The 20,078-nt window shown below is 40.2% G+C and overlaps 1 protein-coding gene across 7 annotated transcripts in view; it reads right to left on the bottom strand.

Annotated features, from left to right (window-relative positions):
- Chst9 (carbohydrate sulfotransferase 9) overlaps positions 1-20,078 on the bottom strand; it is a 254,222-nt gene that overhangs the window by 25,510 nt on the left and 208,634 nt on the right. For 5 of the 7 annotated variants that reach the window (XM_087896241.1, XM_085700093.2, XM_085700092.2 and 2 more), the window contains one exon: positions 7,287-7,324. The exons of 1 other annotated variant lie outside the window; for it this stretch is intronic. In XM_087896241.1, the coding sequence (XP_087752367.1) occupies positions 7,287-7,324 (38 nt within the window). Of the gene's footprint in view, positions 1-7,286; positions 7,325-19,252; positions 19,377-20,078 lie in introns of all 7 variants that reach the window. One more of the 7 variants, XM_085700096.2, reaches the window with a different exon arrangement.

The following is a 20,078-nucleotide window of genomic DNA, read 5'->3' as shown; positions in this document are numbered from 1 at the left end:
ATAGAATGCTGTGGATTCCTTACTGACTAATATGCTTTGATCAAATAAGACCCCTAAAGCAATGGCCCAGATGGTCCAACATCCAGGACAGCTTCAGGACTGCTGACTGAGATGGACCTACCTTACAGGATACTCCATAAAAGACCTGGTTAACAGCACCCCCAATCAGCAGGAAGTAGTCTAGAGAAAAGTGCCCTAATTTCCTAATGATTGTTTATAAATGTTTGTTTACATTTCAAGGGGGGTATGATATAGAGATGAATACTTTGCATTGGTATGGATCTTGGTCTATTGATACAAATTTAAGGTCAATTTTGCTATATGTATATTTTTGCTCTCAATTAAGGTATTGTGTTTACATGTTCATTTTAAAATTTAATGTATAATTAAGAAATGCAGATTGATAGTCATTTATGATAATCAAATTTGTAGTCATGTTAGTTAAGTTTTCTAGATGTACAGAAATATATTTCAGATAGATAAGTATTCTCCAAATCTTTCAAAGATGTAAGGAATATGGCATTTTAAATGTTTTAAGAACATAGACTTTTTTGACAGCGACTATATGAACTGGACATGTAGGACCCACAGGAAAATGACTACTAAACTTGCCTAAAGGTCAGAAAATCCTTCAGGGTTCCTGCTTCATGAGAGAGTGTAGCAGACATTCTTCAGGATACAGAAGAAAATGATTAACAAACTGCCAATAGAGGTAGAACAACCTTTCAGATTTCCTGGTTCATGGAAAAGTCTGCTGGATACTATGGGCCTGTAGGCTGAACATGGATGCCCCAATGATACAGAAGAACCTTGAGTGACTGTCCAGGAAGCATGATGTTTCTGTCATTTCTAGAGTTTTGAAAGTTGCTTACAATTAACTTACAGTTAACTTAGATAGTATTATATCCTTCTGGGGTCTTTGATGGAATTGAAGAATAGATAGTTATAATTATAGTTTTCCTTATTTATGATAAAAGATAAATAGATATGAATATTGTAACCATAATTCTTGCTTGATAACTGTTGTATGTAATCTTGCTATATTAAAGCTAAAACCTTCCTTTTTTATTTAGGTGTTGTGGGATTCCCCTCTTTATACTATGAATATATTTTTTTTACCATTTGTTAATAAAGAATGTACTTTGGGCCTATGGCAGCACAGAGTAGAGCAAGGTGGTAATTCCAAGATGAGATAGAGGAAAAAAGAAGGTGGAGTCAGGGAGATGCCATGTAGGTGTCAGAGGAGACAGATGCCAGAGAACCTTATCACTAAACCACTACCCTTATGATGATACATAGATTACTAGAAATGACTTAATTTAAGATATAAGAGCACTCAATAAGAAGACTGAGTTAATAGTCCAAGCAGTTTTGTAATTAATATAGTTTTTGTGTGATTATTTTGGTCCCGTATAGCTGGGAATGAACAAGCAGTTTCCATCAACAGAGCCCTGTCATGCACATGGTGGAGCCCTGTCATGTATGTGGTGGAGCCTTGTCACACATGTGGTGGAGCCTTGTCATACATGTGGTAGAGCCTTGTCAAGCACATGGTGGCCCCTTAGACTGTCCAAGAGTTGTCTTCTAATCTGAATTCAACACTAGAATCACTAGTTCAGAGTATGGTGGTGCTGTGGTTTCTAGATCTCAGTTAACAAGTACCAGGATGAATCTAATCCATGAGCAGATCAACCATCACTCACAACAACAGTGGTGGGGTGGGGAGCAGTAGGTTGAGATAACCAATATTTTCAGCTTGCTGTGGGTTGACTTGTGCGGTCTGTACAGAGATATTGAAGTCCTGATGTCTTGTCCTTGTCAGTATGATCCTATTTATATTCAGGAGCCTTACAAATATAAACAGGATGCTTTCATTAGTACTAGTTCCTGAATACTGGCTAGTATAGGAGTAGAAGAACAGGCAGAGGTTAAAGGTGTGTGGTAATGAACCAGGTATTGCAGAAAGTTGCTGATAGTTGCCAGGAGCAAAGATGTGTAGGAAAAAGTCCTGCTTAATGTTTTTAGAAAGGTGGCCTCCATGACACACTGACTTTGAATATAGAGCCTCCAGACTTGCATGGTACACCTTTGTCTCATTTTAAAGCCCTCATGCATACTAATCTGCTATGACAACTAAAGAAGACTTACGAATAGCCTGGTTGCACACTTGTGGACACGGCTCTCACTTCCTCGGGCAATCAGTGAGGCCAAACCTGTCCTAGAGCTAGCTCCTGAACAGGGTAGTTCTGCACAATACAAATGCATCTTCATAAACCATAATTCCCCACACGGGGGGCCCTTCTTGTCATCTCACTGCAAAACCCTGAGGTCCTAATGCACTAAGGGCTTTGATGACCTGCTTTATAAAAGACAAACAGCCGGTATTCATTTACTGGAGATTGCAATTGTTGACTCTATAACAACGCTGTTTCCAGCAGCAAAAGGTAAAGGTTTCCAGGTCCTTTCTCCCCCTCTCTCCTTATGATGACAATTATTTTGTTTTAGAAATATTTTGGTAGTATTTTAAGGTATTTGCTTTAATCTACTATGGTGAAAATTATTCAGTAAACCCATAAGAGGATTCCTCTCAACAAGTAGCATTTTCCAAATAGGAGATCACTACAGCAGCGAGTTGCCAAAGACACAGCTGAAAAAATGGGTCATGCATTCATGGCGTCTTGGGACAGGCGCTGCCAAGAGCTTTGCTGTTCACTTTTGTCCTTGTCTCGTAAACCAGCCACACTCCCGAGTCACTTTTAAAAAGCGTTCTGATTTCCCCAGTGGCTTACATGAGAAAGAATTCAGGGTCCCTCCAGAGGACTCAAATGATTGTTTGTGCTCAGAGATCAGGTGTGCTAAAGGAGCTAGGGCTGAAAACATACACTGGCTATGCCAGTGGGTCCTGCACACCCCACCCTCTCCAGCCTTGATTTCTCAGGTTGCTGTACAGCCTTGTTTGCCCACTGCAGGGAAAAGAAAGGAGGAGGGGAAAGGCTGGATTTTCAATTTCAGTTTAATTACACAATTTATAGTGCCCAGTAGGAAGGATTTAGGGGCAAGATTAATGCTTAACACTATTCCATTTTGCATCTCTGTCTGATAACGAATACTGTATTGATTATCCAAAGTGAGTTTTCAAAAATGTTTCTCTTGGGGCTTGTGGGATGGTGCTTGCCACCAAGCCTGACAGTCGAATTAGATCCCTGGAAGGCACATTGTAGGTGAGACCTGTCTCCCACAAACTCAACAGGCACGCTGAGACACACCCCTTACCAATGAAAGTAAGTGCCTCTCAAGAGTCAAATTCCTTTGGTAGCAGAGTGATTTCCAACAGTGGAAGACAGAAGGATCACCACAAGTTCAAAGGCAGCTCAGGCTGTGTTTGTGAGTTCCAGGTCAGGTTGGGTTGTACAATAAAATCTTGTTTTAGAAAAAGGAAATAAAGCAAAAGAAAAAAGGAAAAAAAAGCAAACGGGGCTGGCTTAGCTTTTATTCCAGAAATTGGATAAATTAAAGTTGTCAGATGACCCCTTGAATTGTGTCTTTGAGGGGGGAAGCATGTCCTTTGGAAGAACGATGAATAGAAATTCCACTGCGGTATTAGAAATGTGAGCTGTCGGACAAAGATTGCACAAGGCGATTCTGTTCGGAGAAGGGCTGTGCGAGAAATGCATTAAGGCATTCCCCTTATGTTAAAGTTCAAAGACTTTCAATTGCTTATTGAGACTGGCATCAGATCCTTGTTTAAGATCATGAGTAAATATTTGGTGTTCAGTTTTGGTGTCCACACATTCTTTTAGTTTAGCCAAATGAACAAAGGAGCAACATGCAGGAAACAAAAATTCTCCTGTAAGGACCTGGAGATCCTCAGTGCAGCTGGAGATAAGCACATTAAATGAATTAAGTCCTTTGCAGAAAGGCAATACCACACTTTCTTTCTATTTGTGGTTCCTAGATTTTTATGTAGATACATAAAAGCATACATATGTGACTATATATATATATATATGGAGGACAATGGGACCAATGGGAGGGAGAGAAGGGAGGGTGGGTCGTGAGGCAAACAATCTCAACAAGAAAAATCCATATGTATGGTGGAGGCTTCACAATGAAAAAAACTTGATTCAATAGATTTTTTTCTTTTTCGTTTTCTTTCTTTTTTTCTTTTCTTTTTACAATTTTGATCTATTACATCAACAGGGAAAGTGAATATCTTTATGAGAAAAGTATTCTGTCTGCGGTAAATGTGTAAACATAGCAACAATAAGCTTTCAGGTCTTAACTATGGCTCTGCCTTATAAAACCACTTGAGTTCATTCAAAGAATGTAAAGAGACCAAGCTGAGAAGGGAAATGGGCCCTGTGAGAGAGCAGCTGAGTCATCATCACACAACCGTGATATTCTCCAGTACCACGTGGACTGCTCTTCTTATACACAACCGTGGTATTCTCCAGTACCGCGTGGACTGCTCTTCTCTATACACAACCATGGTATTCTCCAGTACCGCATGGACTGCTCTTTTCTATACACAACTGTGGTATTCTCCAGTACCGTGTGGACTGCTTTTCTCTATACACAATCTTTAAAATCACACTCGAAATCTAGTGGGTGAGGGAGCAGAAGAGGAAGCTTTTGGCCATAATCTTAAAGAGGGAAAATTACATTCATGGCTTTTGTCTTCTGAGATCCCCATCCCCAAATTCATGATGAGATCTCTTTTTTTCCTTAATGTACCTACTTTTTGTTTCCTTGTCTTTGAAGTTGAAAATTTCTACCCATGTTTAGTGTCTTAGACTGACAGTTCTTTTTTTCTAACACACACACTTTGCTGACTTCCTGACTAAATGTAGAGCCCTTGCCATCTGTGTCTCACCTATTTTAAGATTAATTACTCCTATTGACATTTTTAGAGCTATTATTATTACTGATGTTTCTGATGGTTGACACTGACAAACTGACAAGCTGTAGAATCTTTAATGAGGTTTCTCTAGAGTGGAGATATCTCTGGCCATACTAGGATGTTCTCAGTTATACTAACTGAAGCAGAAGACCCACTCTGAGGTCTGGTGGTTCCTCCCAGCTGCAGTAGCCCAGATATAGAAGGACTTTTCTGATGATCTCATTTCCCCATTACTGTTTCTGCTGCTATCTTTGGTTGATGTGAGGACTTAGTTTCTTTTGCCTGCTGACATGCATTAAAGCCTCTTGAGGACTTCCAGGAATCCTCTAGGCCTTTCGCACCAGATCGGAGCTGATGAGGCATCTAGCCTCGAGGACTGGGCAGACACAATTTCTCAGCCTCTCCACTGTGAAAACAATCACTGCTGAGCTTCCAGATGGCATCCTGTGAGCCAGTTTAGTAAATCCCATCTATCTGTCTGTCTGTCTGTCTTCCTATCTACTGTCTATCTGTACACACATGTAAAGAAAAGCAAACATGTTTCCAATAAATGCTTGCTCTTGTCTATTGATTTTGTTGTGGGGTATATTAAGTAAATTGAGTTCTCAGTGTTTAAAACTTGATGAACGAAGGGGTATCAGGTGCTGATGAGGCCAAAGCCATATTTTTATTTGGAGCTAAAATTGGAGCTTAGTTTTAGAAGAAATATTGCCACAAAAACACACACATGAAGCTACCTCTGTGGTATGTGACTTAGTGGTGTAGGAAGTCCTTCTGCATATGTGTTGCTTTTATTGGTTAATGTATAAAGCTGTTTCAGCCAGTGACGTAGCAGAATAGGGCAAGGCAGGAATTCCAAGCAGACAGAGGAGAGAATAGGTAGAGTCAAAGAGAAGCCAAGTAGCCATTATAGGAGACAGATGCCGGACACTGGAAGGAACTTTACTGGTAGGCCACAATCATGTGGGTGTTACACAGATGAATAGAAATGGGTTAATTTAAGATATAAGAGTTGCCAGGAATATGACTAAGCTAATAGGCCAAGCAGTGTTTTAATTAATACAATTTTTTTTTGTGGCTATTTCAGGTCTGGGCAGCCGGGAAACAAATGAGCAGCCTCCGTCAACAATTTAGATTTCTTTGGGATTATCCAGGGACATTGCAACCATATTCAGACTATGTATAAAAGCAGAGGGGATACCGTTTGGGGAACAACCAGGAGAAGGAGGGGAGACAAGTGAGGGTAATGGGAGGGTAAACACGAGCAAGGTATAGTACACATGTATGAGGATGCTGTAATCACTTCATGTGCTCCAGATTGGTCTCCATCTCCTTCAGGGACCAAGCATAGCCTGAACTTTTAATCCCATCCCCAAGCCTCCACCTCTAAGAGTGCTATTACAGACACATCCTAACACATGCAATTTATGTGGTGTTGGAGAAAGACTGCAGGACTTCATGCTCATTTTAAAAAGCACTCTACCAACAGAGGTACATCAAGAGTCTACTGAACCCCATTATTTGCTTGTTAACTAAACAGATAATAAAATAAGCATAACAATAAAAAGCAGACCATGAGGAAAAAATGTACCTTACCCAATATAAACGTACACTTACCTAACCTTTCTCCTTGGCAACAGTGAGTTATAATTTATTCCAGAGAAAAAGAAAGAAAAAAAGCCATGGAGATTTGTATCTTGGAGTGAAATGTGAGCAGTATTTTGCCACAGGCCAATGTCAGACTTTTCTGAGTCTCTTGAGCAAGTATCATGTGTAGGTGCTGCAGCTCTGGCCTGCAGAAGGGGTCGGTGGGCCGGGCAGCATAGCTCTGGGTGACAGCCTCTCTGGGTTTATCCCATGGGTGGCTACATGTCACCAGTCCTACAAATAGTATGTATAGCTGACAATCCAGACATTAGATCATAGAGAGACTGGGCATGGAGATTGTGAAACAGGAACACACTAGGTTGCGCGCTAGGAAATGATGACAATGGGAAGTCACCCTGAGGTGCCTTTCCTCCCTTGTGGGCTCTGGCAGCCATTCAGGTTCATCTGGTTGAATGAACACTTGAGATGACAGAGCAGAATCACCTGAGTTGTGATTATATTTGCTCCAGAAGTCACAACGTGGTCACAGGGACGCTTTGGTGGTTAGAGTGACAGGGTGTGTCTACTCTTCCCGGTTTTTGGTGGGGTGGGGTAGAGGGAAGCAATGGGGTTGAGAAAGACCATGAAAGTGCATGCTCGTTCACAGAAGAGTGATTTAGCAGTTATAAGAACCAAGACTGTGGCTATTGCTCATAGGTAACGATGAACACAAGCTGACTATGCATGTATTAGTATTTCAAATGACCTTGAATTAGTTTGTGAGAAGGTGAGAAAATACCTGCTTGGTGATGTGTTCCTGGATTCTCCCTGTAGTCACTGAAAAAGAAAGCAGAAAGAAATTTTATATGAAGCCAGGCTCATCAAGACAACATACAGGACCTGTGATCCTGCTCTGCCCTCAGTCAGATCACCCCAGCTGCCATGGGCTCTGTGCACAGGGTCCAAATCACAGGGGGGACATGTCCGGATGCAGCAATAGTGGGAGCACAATGTCAAAACCTAAAAAGAACTTGCTAGGCAAGAATACCAAGTGCAGTGGACACTCGCCAAGGATGGTGTCCAGCAGGCTATACACAACTTTGGCAGAGAAACAAAGGAGAGATGAAAAGACCAGAGTCTGTCAAAGATTCTCAGACTGTGGCAACTCCTGGAACTCTGATCATGACACTGAGCTCACAAGACTCTAGTTGATCTAAAACTTGGGATCCTCCCACTTTAGTCTCCCTGGTGCTGAAGTTAGAGACTTGAACTATCTAGCATTCTAGCTGAGGAACGCCATTTTCAAAACAACTCTTTGTCCAGGAAGTGAGGAAGACCTCGTTCCTTGTTACAGTGTTCCTGGAGATAGAAATTCAAACCAACACCTCAGCTGATGATATCTTCTTGGTAAGGATGAGAGAAGTTCAGAGCAATGGATGGAAGGCAGCAGAGCAACATGGAAAATAAGAATCCAAGAACAATTACACAAATACAGCCGTGAAGATAGCCCAGGATGACCAGTGTCAAATGTAGCTTTAACAGGAGAAAAAATCTTCAGCAATAACAAATAACAAGAAGTTTTCGGGAAGGAAAATAAAGAAGTTTAGTAGCACAAAAATGATGGTTTGTGAACAGCTTTGTCATAAATACATGTCTTCTAAACATGTCTTCTGAAAATAACCCTTGACCAAAGCATCTGCAGAGCCAGACAAAACAGAGGTAAGGCCTACTGTGCAGAATGATGACTGGAATCCCAGTATTTGGGAGGATGAAACAGGAGGATTACTAGTTATAGTGTGAAACTCTTTCTCAAAAACAAAACACAAACCAAAAATAATACAGAAAAATTCCGTGTACTCATTATCCAGCTTGGCCCAGTGATACTATCTTAAAATCAAGACTGTTACAGAATTTGAGTCATATGTGCTATATGGGATTAGTGTCTTTTCCCCAGGTCTAACTCTGCCTTTTGTCCTCACGGCTGTGTGTAGGGGTTGTGTCCTTTTGTTTGTGGGGTACTAGGCCATGGTGTGGATGTACCTGATGCGCTGCCTAGTTTTTAGTGTAAAACTGTTGGAAGCACAAGGTAAAGGTTTTGAATGAGACACAAATAATTATTTCTCTGGAATAAATACCCAAGGATATAATTGTGAGTCACATGTTCAATCCTTTAAGAAGCTGCTAATCTGTGGCCCACCCATCAGGACAGCTTCCTGGGTAAAGATATTTGCCACCAATTTGATTCCCTATTTCTTATGCTACAAGGAGAGAAATGACCCCCACCAATTGTCCATTGTTGTTGTTGTTGTTTTAGTAGAAAGAATCAGGCAATCTGCTTTTTTTAAAGATACAACATATAAGTGAAACTCCCCAGTCAATTAATCATCCCTTAATTAGTATACATTAAAATTTTATAAGAGTTCAGTACCTTTTGAGGCATCATTCCGGGCACAGTAGAGATATAAGAAGCATAAAAAATAGAATGAAGTCCTGCGAGGGACTATTTGATTAAGCTGTTGCCAAGAATTGCCAGAGGCCAAGCTTAGAGGTTCTAGATAATAAAAAATGATTTTCTTTGTTTTAAAATCTCCATTGGACACTCTTGGTATGTTTTAATGTTGAGATTTCTTTATCAGGCTATGCAGAGAGCTTAAAGAGGAGGCAACATGCTTTGAGGAAAAGCTTTTGAATTAGCTTTTAGGACCCGGGGAAACGGTTCTCCCTCAAGGCCCCCAACAAGCGCAGCTGGTCAATACCTTGCTGTTAGTCCCTGAACTTCTGACCTCGAGAGCCACAAGACTGACAAATCTGTGTGTTGTTCTTTAAGCCACCAATATTAGAGGACAGCTAACATCTGCTTCTGTGGGTTTCTAATGCACAGATTGTTGTTTTTCTTATTCCTGTTCCCAAGGTGAGGCACACAGGGACCATTTCCAGTACCAGGCATGGAATGAAAACTAGACATGATTGAAGTGTGTGGGAGGAGTACACTGCTTTACACAAATACCGAATTTTATGCAGGGAACATGAGCATCCTTTGAGTTTGGGTGTCCTGAGACCAGTTCTCCCAAGTCAAGGTAAGTGTGTGTGTGTGTGTGTGTGTGAGAGAGAGAGAGAGAGAGTCCAATACAACTGAAAAATGATTTTATTCTGATTACTTTTTAAAGGTTTGTGTGTGTGTGTGTGTGTGTGTGTGTGTGTGTGTGTGTGTGTGGTGTGCATGTGTGAGTCTGTCGAGATGTGTGAGTCTGTCGAGGCCAGAAGAGGGTGTTGGATCTCCTGGAGCTGGACATGGTGATGGCATGATGTGGATGCTGGGAACAGAATTTAGGTCCTCTTGAAGATTAGCAAGTGCCCATACCCACTGAGCCATCTCTCTACTGCTACTAGTATTGATGACAGTGGAATGACTGTGGTCTGTTACAGCAGCAATAGGAGATCAGCTCCATGAAATTCTCTTGTTCTAATCATCACGACCATGCTTTAAGGACTGACCTCTGTGGGTATTCCTGAGTTACAAGTTCCTCCCCCAGTACATTATCTCCAGGGAATAATAGTAATAAATAGAAATCATTTTTGTTTGCTTGTTTTAGGTAAAAGACCAGGGATAGAATACTTTGTACATCTTGTCCAATTTAATATGGTCTACCATTGAAAACCAGGCTCTATTGCACCATTTTTAACTCTAACACACAGCAATGGCTGGGTTGGATAAAACACCTTGTCTGTCTCATGCTTGGTCCTTGTTTTGTATGCTTTGGTGAAATGAACTCCAAAGCTAGGGGGATAAGAACATTTCAAAAAGCTTTGTGGAGTGGAGAGCTGATAGAACGCAGAAATAGCAGCCTAGAGTCTTTATGTTTTTGATTGAATCTATCTTTAATAAGTGAAGCAGAATGCACTACTGAGGAGGCTGTGGACACATTGGTTTATCCATTGTTGGACATGATGTTGAGACCTTGTGGTCCATTCATGAACTTTAGATGACGGGGTTATGTCAGAGAAGCAGCAGGTGTCAGCTAACTGCAGGGAATTGGCCCACCAGGAAGCAAAGCTCTGATGGGTGAATCTCGGATAGTCAAGACCCCTAGAGCCTGGGCCCCAGAATATCTCTGGCTACTGCTGTGTCTCTGCATGCTTGTCACTGCCATTTTCTCTGGTGTCTGGCATGGTGTGAAGGGGCATGGGGAGACCCCCACTGTCCTTAGTGTAGCATGATTATCTCTTGGACCTATCCCGTTCTACTGGACATTTTTACCTGTGGATTATTATGAAGATGATTTCCTCTCTTAAGTTTTAACTTAACACTTAAGTTAAAAGTGTTGTCCCTGCCCCTAAAAAAACAGCAATGGGTAAAAAAGAGGATAGAAAATAAGAACAAGGAACTATCACACAGCTAGTTTCTCTTGAGGAGTCTTATGGATTGTGGCTTAGGTTAATGATTAAGAAAAACAAATGAGTCCCAGAAGCTAAATTAGCTCAAGCGCTTTTAATCTTAATGTTGAGAGATGTGTTTTCAGGTTTTAGTCAGTATCATAGCTAAAACAAAGCTTTAAATAGTAATTTAAGGTTAGGTTAAGATGTTTTCGTTAATCTCTTTGGGTATAAAATCTTGGAAAACAATATAAAGTTTAGAAAGGCATATAGTTAAGTGAGAGAGTCATTTAGGTTGAGGAACAAGAACAAAGCAGCCCAATTATTATTAGCTGATGTACTTTTCAAATGATGTAGGAGAGTCTTACGGATTTCTGTTGCTTTCATTGGCTAATTAATAAAGAAACTACTTGGCCTGAAAGGTCAGAACATAGGTGGGTGGAGTAGACAGAACAGAATGCTGGGAAGAAGGGAAGTGAGGTAGTAGCCATGACTCTCCTCTCTGGGACAGCCGCAGGTTAGAATCCTCCCGGTAAGCCACCACCTCGTGGTGCTACACAGATTATTAGAAATGGGTTAATCAAGATGTGAGAGTTAGCCAATAAGAGGCTGAAACTAATGGGTCAAGCAGTGTTTAAAAGAATGCAATTTCTGTGTAATTATTTTGGGTAAAGCTAGCTGGGTGGACGGCGGGAAGCAGCCCGCTGTTCTTTCTACATTGAGAGATGTGTTTTCAGGTTTTAGGCAATATCATAGCTAAAACAAAGCTTTAAATAGTAACTTAAGGTTAGGTTAAAATGTTTTCATTAATCTCTTTGGGTATAAAATCTTAGAAAACAGTATAAAGTTTAGAAAGGCATATAGTTAAGTGAGAGAGTCATTTAGGTTGAGGAACAAGAACAAAGCAGCCCAATTATTATTAGCTAATGTACTTTTCTTGCTAGGATGGGATGGTGATCAAGGGTGATGATTAATTCTTTGTACCCATTTCTGCTCTCAGATTCCTGCTATAAAAGCCTGTTTGTTGATTGGGTATGTACCCTTAGGATTCAAAATAGAGCTGACTGACTCTTTTTCATATATAAAAGTTTAGATTTGTGACTCTTCTAAGATTTCTTATAAGATTGCCTTTTGAGATAAATAATAAGATAATTGGTCCTTTCTTTGTAACTTAAAAATGCAGCCTGCCAGTAAAAGAACTGACTAAAAACAAATACCTTGCTTGCTTACACTGTGTTAATTTATAACAAGTTGCTTGGACATGAATGCCTGTGGATTTTGGTAATAATTTGTTTTTCACCTATATTATGTAAAATTTTTAATCATGTAAGGGATATGGAAAACCTGTCCCCATTTTTTTTACTTTTTTATTATTCATTGTAATCATTCACTTAAAAATAGTATGTAACCACATTGTAATTTTCATATTGCTTGAAAGATCCTACTGGGGTATATAAGCTGTAAGGACAAAAATAAAGTTGGTTAGAAGGAAGACATCAAGAGAGATAAAAGGGATACATGTAGACAGAGGTGAAAAAGAAATAAAGAACAGAGAGAAGAGAGAGTTTGTGTGTGTCTTTTCCCTTTTCCGTCAGCCCCAGAGAGTTAAGTTTTCCCCCCTCGTGGGTCCCAGAGTGTTAAGTTTTACTCCCTCAGATAGCCCACTGTCTGTAGGCCCCCCTCCAACTCTGAAATGCTGGGGGCTGGTCCCCATGGCAGCAGCATTCAGGAATGGAAACTGTAGCAGCATCTTTAACCTATTGTCATCAGCATTGGAGGGGACTGACATTTCTAAGATCTAGTATTCGTGGATAACACATCTCATCCTTACAAGTGCATGGAGAGCCACTCCTGTCTCCTTCTGCTGTACACTGGTTGATGAGCTGCTTCAAACTGACAAAAACCTCAAGGGATATTCTTTTACTGCCTAAACAATTATAAACAGTGATTCCGTTTAAGAAAACAGGCCCCATTGAGGACCTAAGACCAACTGTGAACCTGCTCCTCTGAAAAATGCTGACATAGTGCAACAGCAAAAGGCTTCAAGAACCTTCAGAGTCAGACACAGATCTGCAAGAGTTTGCAGTTCTGGTTTATTTTGAATGGTGGATCACAAATATGTGAAATAACCTCTCAGGTTCCAGCTCTTTTGTTAACTTTGGGTTCTTCCAACTTCAGATTCCTCATTTGTCAGCCGTTTCCTGAAAGCTGTTTTCCTCAAGTCTTCAAATACAGTGTGTGAATTATAAAATTATTGTTCCTTTACTATTTCAGCTACCTCCTAAAGGCTGGTATAATACTTATATAAGATAAACATAAGTTCATCAAGGCATCGACAAAGTCACGGTAAAGTGGGAGAGAAGGAGAGAAATGAGCAAATACAGTATGTGAGAGTGTATGACTGATGGTGGTGATGACGATGAGGATGGTAACAACAGTTGCTATGCAGCTCAGACTGGCAGAGAACTCATTGTTTTGCTCATGCTGGTGTGGAAATTGCAGTCTTCCTGCCTTGGCTACCCCAGTGCTTGGATGACAGAGATGAACCACTGAGAGATGTTTTTAATTGAATGAATCATGAATGACATAACTGGCAAACACAGAGAAGAACTAAGAAATGTTACTAGTCTTGGGGATCATTTAGGCTTCCAGTAGATACTTTGCCACTTAACACTATATATATACATACATACATATATATATATATATATATATATATATATATATATATTAACTTATTCAGAAATGTATCATGAATAATTCAGGACCATAATATTAATGGCATTATGATTAACCTTTTAATGAATAAAATTAGAATATCTTTTATAGCCTTATCTTTTGGATTAGTGTGGTATTTTGAATCAGAAATGTCTGCCGTATGTTTATATTTTTGAACACATAGTCTCCAGCTGATAGTGCTGCTGGGGTGGTGCTGGCTTAGCTTTGCTTGAGGAAACACACCAACACAGATGGGTTTCTAGAGCTCATAGCCTCAGCCTACTTCTAGGTCACTTCCTCTGTTTCATGGTTGTGGTTGAAGATGCAATGTCTCAGTTTCCTGTTCCAGTCATCCGCTGCCATGCCTCCCTGCCACCAAGGACTCTCCCTCTGAATCCATAAGCTCAAATAAAACTGTTCTTCCTTGAATTGTTTTGATCATGGTATTTTGTCACAGCAATAGAAACATAACTAATGTTTGAACAAATGCTTAGTCATACAGTAAAGGCAAGAAATTAAATCTAAGTTCCGAGATAGGACTTGGCTTTGAGGTACAGGAACCAAAATCATGAGAAGACAGAACTTGATTCAGACTTTAAAAACTGGATGGAGTTTGGAGCCTATTCTGAGAATGATTCGTGTGGGTAGATGAGAGGGTTTAGCCACAAGTAGCCTTGCCCATGGAGGTGTGGGTGGCCTGAACACCAGTCGTTGCCTCATGTTTGAAGCAGCTGACAACCTGAAAGCGACTAGGGTTCCTTTAGAAGAGAGGGGATATGAAGGAAGAGTAGACTGGTGAGTAAATTGGACAGAGTATAGAGAGAAAATGGAGTATGGTTTGGGGGCTTTTGTAGGGTTGGAAACACTAGGAGATGGGATTTTAGGGCTTTGACTAGGGAGGAAGATAAAGAGGAAAATCAATTGAAGCATGTGGTTGAAGTTGAGAATAATTGGTAACACATGGCTACAGGAAATCAAGACCAGAAAGCATCCTATCTGGCATTACTTATTCACTTATTCAATAGATACCATTGGATCAGCTTTCCTGAGTCATATACAGGACTGGGCTCTGAGAACTCAACTGTGAACAAGACAGTAGCTGCAAAACATCTTGCTTTTTGCTTCCAAAGAACTTGGCTTCATCCCTTCCTCATCTACACTTATGTCAATGTCTGTATTATAATCTACATTTAGCGTGATCCTTTCTGTAGCAATCAACTGCTTTGAAAGTGCTCCATGCAAAGTCTTGAGGTGTATGGTTTTCCTGGGATACAAATATGCAATTATTAATCTGGATATTTAGAGAAATTTGATAATATATAACTGTTGACTATTGGGTATCACAAGACCACCCCCCTTATGATACGTTAAGAAAGATTCTAAAATTTAAGAAACAGGACCTATATGGTGATGGATTTGATTCAGTGAATTAGAGCCCTGTCTATCTTGATAAGAAGCCTAGGACTGAATTCCTTACTGATGAAAAGACAGAGGCTAGGAAACAAAAAAAGGAGCCGATGATAATGTGGGGTAGGGGGAGACACAGAAGTCCCTGGGCCGTAGAGACAGCGACTCAATTTCTGATTATCTTTGTTGAAACACACGGCACTAGAGGTCTTAAAGTGCTATGTACTTTTAGCTTATTTTACATTTTGGAATTTATTTATAGGTGTAATGAAAGATCTTAGAGATGAGGTCCAACAACCATGACTAGCCCTATTTTGGCAACTAATATTAAAGGGACTGGCACCAGCAAAGTATGTGACAGGGTTCAGAGTCCACCAGAAGTCAGCTCTAGGATGGGAGATGGGTCATGTATTAATTTTTTTGAATAGTAAAACTTCCCCTTCATTAGAGCAAGAATCAGGAACAACTTTATTTAACATTAAGGAAGTTAGCAAGGCTCCATTCACTAAAACAAATGTGGACTATCACTCCACAAAAATACTATGAATGCCAAGGAAATACCAGCAGTGGGTTGAGACTTGGAGACACAAAACTATGTCCTTGACCCTAAGGAGTTATTATTATAGAATAGGAGGAAAGAGAAAAAAACATTATAAATAAGTAAGCAAACAAATAATTACAAGCTGTGGTGGTGTTACTGAAAACAGTCTACTGAGACAAAAGAATCACAAGAACAATGAGATGAGAGAGAAGAATGGCCAGGATTTGACATTCAGGCTAAACAAACAAACAAAAAAATTGAGTCAGCCTCACAAATGGTGTGTAAAAAAACCCACCCCCACCAGTAAATTACCAAACAAACAAACAAATAAACAAACAAAGACCAGAAACAGCAATTTATGGACATGAAACCAAAGTTATTGGCAGCTAGTGGGCAAGAAGGAATGGGCAGTAGGGTGAGGCTTACGAGGCGGGCACAGAGCAAATACCGTGAAGAGTATGAACTGTCCTCGGAAGCTCAGAGAATCAGAGTGGAGGCAGGGAGGCTAACGTTTGAAGTTACCTTCTGGGACGAGACATGCGTGTCCAGTAAGGTCATGGCTGCGACAGAATGAGACAGATCACAGTTCTTGGGTCTGAAAAGCTCTACAATCAAGCTTTCTGAGTACATGACAATACAAATGGGAAATGTCATTCTGGGAAGCACTGGCCAATGGACAAATGATTCTTTTTAAAGCCTTAAATGCTGGACATGGGGCTTCAAGATTTGGTGCTTTTCCTGCTTTGCTTTTTTCTTGTTTTGACCTGTTCTGTCTTGCTATGCCTCTGTCTTCCCTTTTGGTACAGGAATATTTATTATGGGCCATAGCATGTTGAAAATTAATAACTAGTTTTTAATCTTAAAGGGGTTACAGGTAAAAGACAGGTTTACATCTGAGCAAAAAGACTTTGCACTGTGTTGAAGCTACTAATATGGGGACTTTCGAAAGCAGACTGAGTGGGTTTTTCACATCATGTGATTGATGGTCATCAGCTTATTAAGACAGGAAGTCTACAATTTACAGTGTTGTGTTTGGGTGTCAAGTTGATCACAGGAGTGTTGTGATGTTTAATCTTCATTTTGTTAACTTGATTTTATTTAGAATCATCTACGATGCATACTTCTCGATGTGTCTGTGAGGATTTTCCAAAGAGATTTAATTGAGAAGGGAAAAGATATTCTCTAAACCATTCCTTTACTAGATTGTTTTCTCAGGCATTTTGTCACAATAATGAGAAAGGGAACAAACAGAGTTCCCAATTGTTTGTCCACGAAAATTTAAACAGTCAATCAGTAAGGATGATCATCATCATCGTCATCATCAGCTGGGCATGGGGACTTATGCTTGTGATCCTGGGACTTGGGAGTTTGAAAAAGAGGATCACAAGTTCAGAGTCAATCTGGGCTACATGTATAGTGAGAATCAGCCTTGGAAAACCAATCCAAAACGAGGAGTTCCTTTTTACAACTCTGTATTATATAGTATAACAGTTCTGTACTACACATCCCAACTTCTGGCAGCTGAAGTCAACGATGAAGAACTAATTCTAAGTAAATAAGAATGTGATTTTTACTTCTCATGAAGATGAAGTATTACAGAATTTTCTTTTGTTTGGATTTAGCTAAATTTCTAATTTAGGAAATTTCTATCTTTTTCCTGGACAGTGCTGCAATTTATTAAGATACAGTTTCATGACACAGATGCACTGTGTGGTACATGGAGGTGGAAAACCTTGACTGATGACGGATGGAACCTGTCAGGTAAGTGATGGCAGGAACTTAAAACATAAACCTGGTCGGTGCAGTACAGACTCAGTCTAAGTTTCAGAGACAAAAGATCAGAGCGAACCTAGTAGTCAAGGAATCTGTTCAGACAAAAAGTGGGTAGAATGGGTGATGTGTGAGGCTGGGAACAGGCCCATGCTTGGGAGGTACCTGGCTACTAGGTAATGTATTGCTCAGGCAACAAGGAAGGGGTCCACTTGCTGAGAGACTGAGCTCTGATGGGGAAGTGAAGAGGACAAACATGCATGGGTACTCGGAACCAGATAGGCCATTTCTGAGAGTTATAGCTATTAAATTAAATTATTTTTTACCTACATGTGTGTGGTTCATGTATGTGAATTCATACTCGCACCCAAGACAGTCAAAGTTCTGTCTTGGGTGTCTACTTGAATATACCCCAGCTTGTTTGTTTGTTTGTTTCTTCCTTCCTTCCTTCCTTTCTTTCTTCCTTCCTTTCTCTCTCTCTCTCTCTCTCTCTCTCTCTCTCTCTCTCTCTCTCTTTCTTTCTTTCTTTCTTTCTTTCTGTAAGATCTCTCACTTTTACTCAGAACTTTGATTTAGCTGGGTTGATAAGTGAGCTCAGGATTTGTTTGTCTCCTCCTCCTCAGCCTTGGGATTATAACAGCTTGCAACCACTCTGGGCTTTTCCCCCATGGCTTCTAGGGATTGAACTCAGGTCCTCATACTTTCCCAGTGGAACCATCTCCCCAGCACAATTAATTTGGCTCTTTGTATATGAAATAAATGATCTCTCTCTTTGAGCTGTTGAAACACTAATAAGTTAAAAGCATAATTGCGTTATTATTTTGTTTCTTCAGTGATTCTGATGGCTTCTGAGGATGATATTTTCCCTTCCTTCTGGGTCTTCCCAGCCTAGTGGACATTCAAATGTTCTTTGACCCACAAAATAACACAGAAAGGATATCTCACTTAGAGAAAACCTACATCATCTCCCAATTTATTCAAATCATATTTGAAAAGGAGAAATGGAATTTATGGAGCTAAATTCTAACTGCATAAACTTCCACTAATAAAAGTTTAAGCAGTGCGTAGTTTAGCATCCTTTAATTATTTTTCTAATGTCTTGAATATACAGTGCTCGAAATCTCTGGTTGGATCAACATTATTTCACTCAGAGGTTTGTGGACTTTGCATACTGATTCTTTCCTGTTTCCAAGTACATTTGCTTTTAGGCTATTTCTATTCACTTTAAAGGAATTTTAATAACTTTCTGTTGACAGCATGGACAGCTGGTCTTGAGAATTAAAGAAAATTCACTTGCTGACTGAGGAAGGAAGTGACATCAATGAGCTTCTAAAGTCAGCCCAGAGGGGGAAATTGGCTGGTGAGAGAGTAGCCTTCCAAGGCGCTGTATTTATCGAGTGCCGCCTTGAGATGCAAATTGCTGTATCAATCAAACCTATGGTGCCTACCTCCAACTAAGTCTGTGCAAGCTGAAGCAACAATGCCCTGAAACACTGAAAGGAAAACGGATGAGGGGTGCAGGAACCCAGGGGCTAAGTGAATTATGGGTGCTCGGGATGCTGCCTTGCCAAACAGATACCTCATTCTCTGTTAAGCCTCAGTTTCTTTGTCTAGAGACTGAGTTTGATGTAAACCGTTGTTTGAAGTCAGTCCGTTTCTGTGACAAATGGCTAAGAAGACCTTGTACTAATACATATAGTGCAGACATGTTTATCTTGCCGCTTTTATCCCTGAGGGAAATATCAATTGTTTTCCATCCTCTCCGAAGAGCTCTCCAGAAGCAGTGACTTTTAAGCATCATATGAAGCTACTAACTTGATCTCTTATTTTTACGATGTGTTGTCATTGCTTCCAACTCTGCTGCAGAAAAAGGTAGGCGCAAGACCTGAGCTTTAAAGAGCAGAATGATAGCAATACTAATTATCATTGTCATCGCAAGGAATTGTAATTCTCACCAAGACATGGAACTTCCCTCTGCAGATAGTAAATGCACGTCTCGACAGAGAGCAGCGGTGTAGGCTGCACAGTCATGTGGGCTGTGACTTGTGGGTGGACCTAGATATGTGTGTACACACATGCCTGTGGAAACAAACCAGCTACATTTTATAGGCATAAGGTGAAAAATTAAGTTGCTAATTATTTATTACTTACTCTGTCCCAAAAAGATCTTGTGAAATGGCTTGAGGGATGGCTCAATAACAGTTAAAAATAATTACACTTTGAATTAGAAGTCCAGAGCCTCAGGAACGAGTTCAGATGAAGAATATACGCACAAACACTGCTGGTTTCTATTCCTTGACTATCAACCTGTTTGAGCCATTTGAATAATTGTCAAATTTTTATGAACTTAACGCGAAAACTTGAAGCAACTGAAAACTATATTGCTTACATAAAGTCTAGACAAACTCTCATTCGCCTTAGTTTTCAAGCCAAACATGTTACAGATTTCTCACAAAAGTAGAGATCTTTTGCCTTTACTAAAACCCATTTATTTGCTCTTGTAATATTATTTCAAGGCCTGTCTATTTTAGACAAGTTAGCATGTTAGCTGCTTAGGAGATGCAGAAATAAAGTAGAAAGAACAATGAACTCTCTCTCACACACAAATAACACCAAATCACCGAGCTGTCAGATATTTATAGTAAATTGCTTATTTAGTCAGAGGCAAAACGCACTGAAGTGCCAATGTAGCAGCTTCGGTGATGGGGTCACTTTCCGATGCCTCCAGTCTCGGCTGCCACTTTCAGTCCGTGCTATTCGGCAGCTTCCCTCACCTTCCGC

The sequence above is a fragment of the Myodes glareolus genome, chromosome 13 (genome assembly GCF_982192425.1).
Source record: "Myodes glareolus chromosome 13, mMyoGla1.1, whole genome shotgun sequence".
NCBI classification, from domain to species: Eukaryota; Metazoa; Chordata; class Mammalia; order Rodentia; family Cricetidae; genus Myodes; species Myodes glareolus.
The sequence above is the reverse complement of the archived record's forward strand: the minus strand, read 5'-3'. Positions and strand labels throughout refer to the sequence as shown.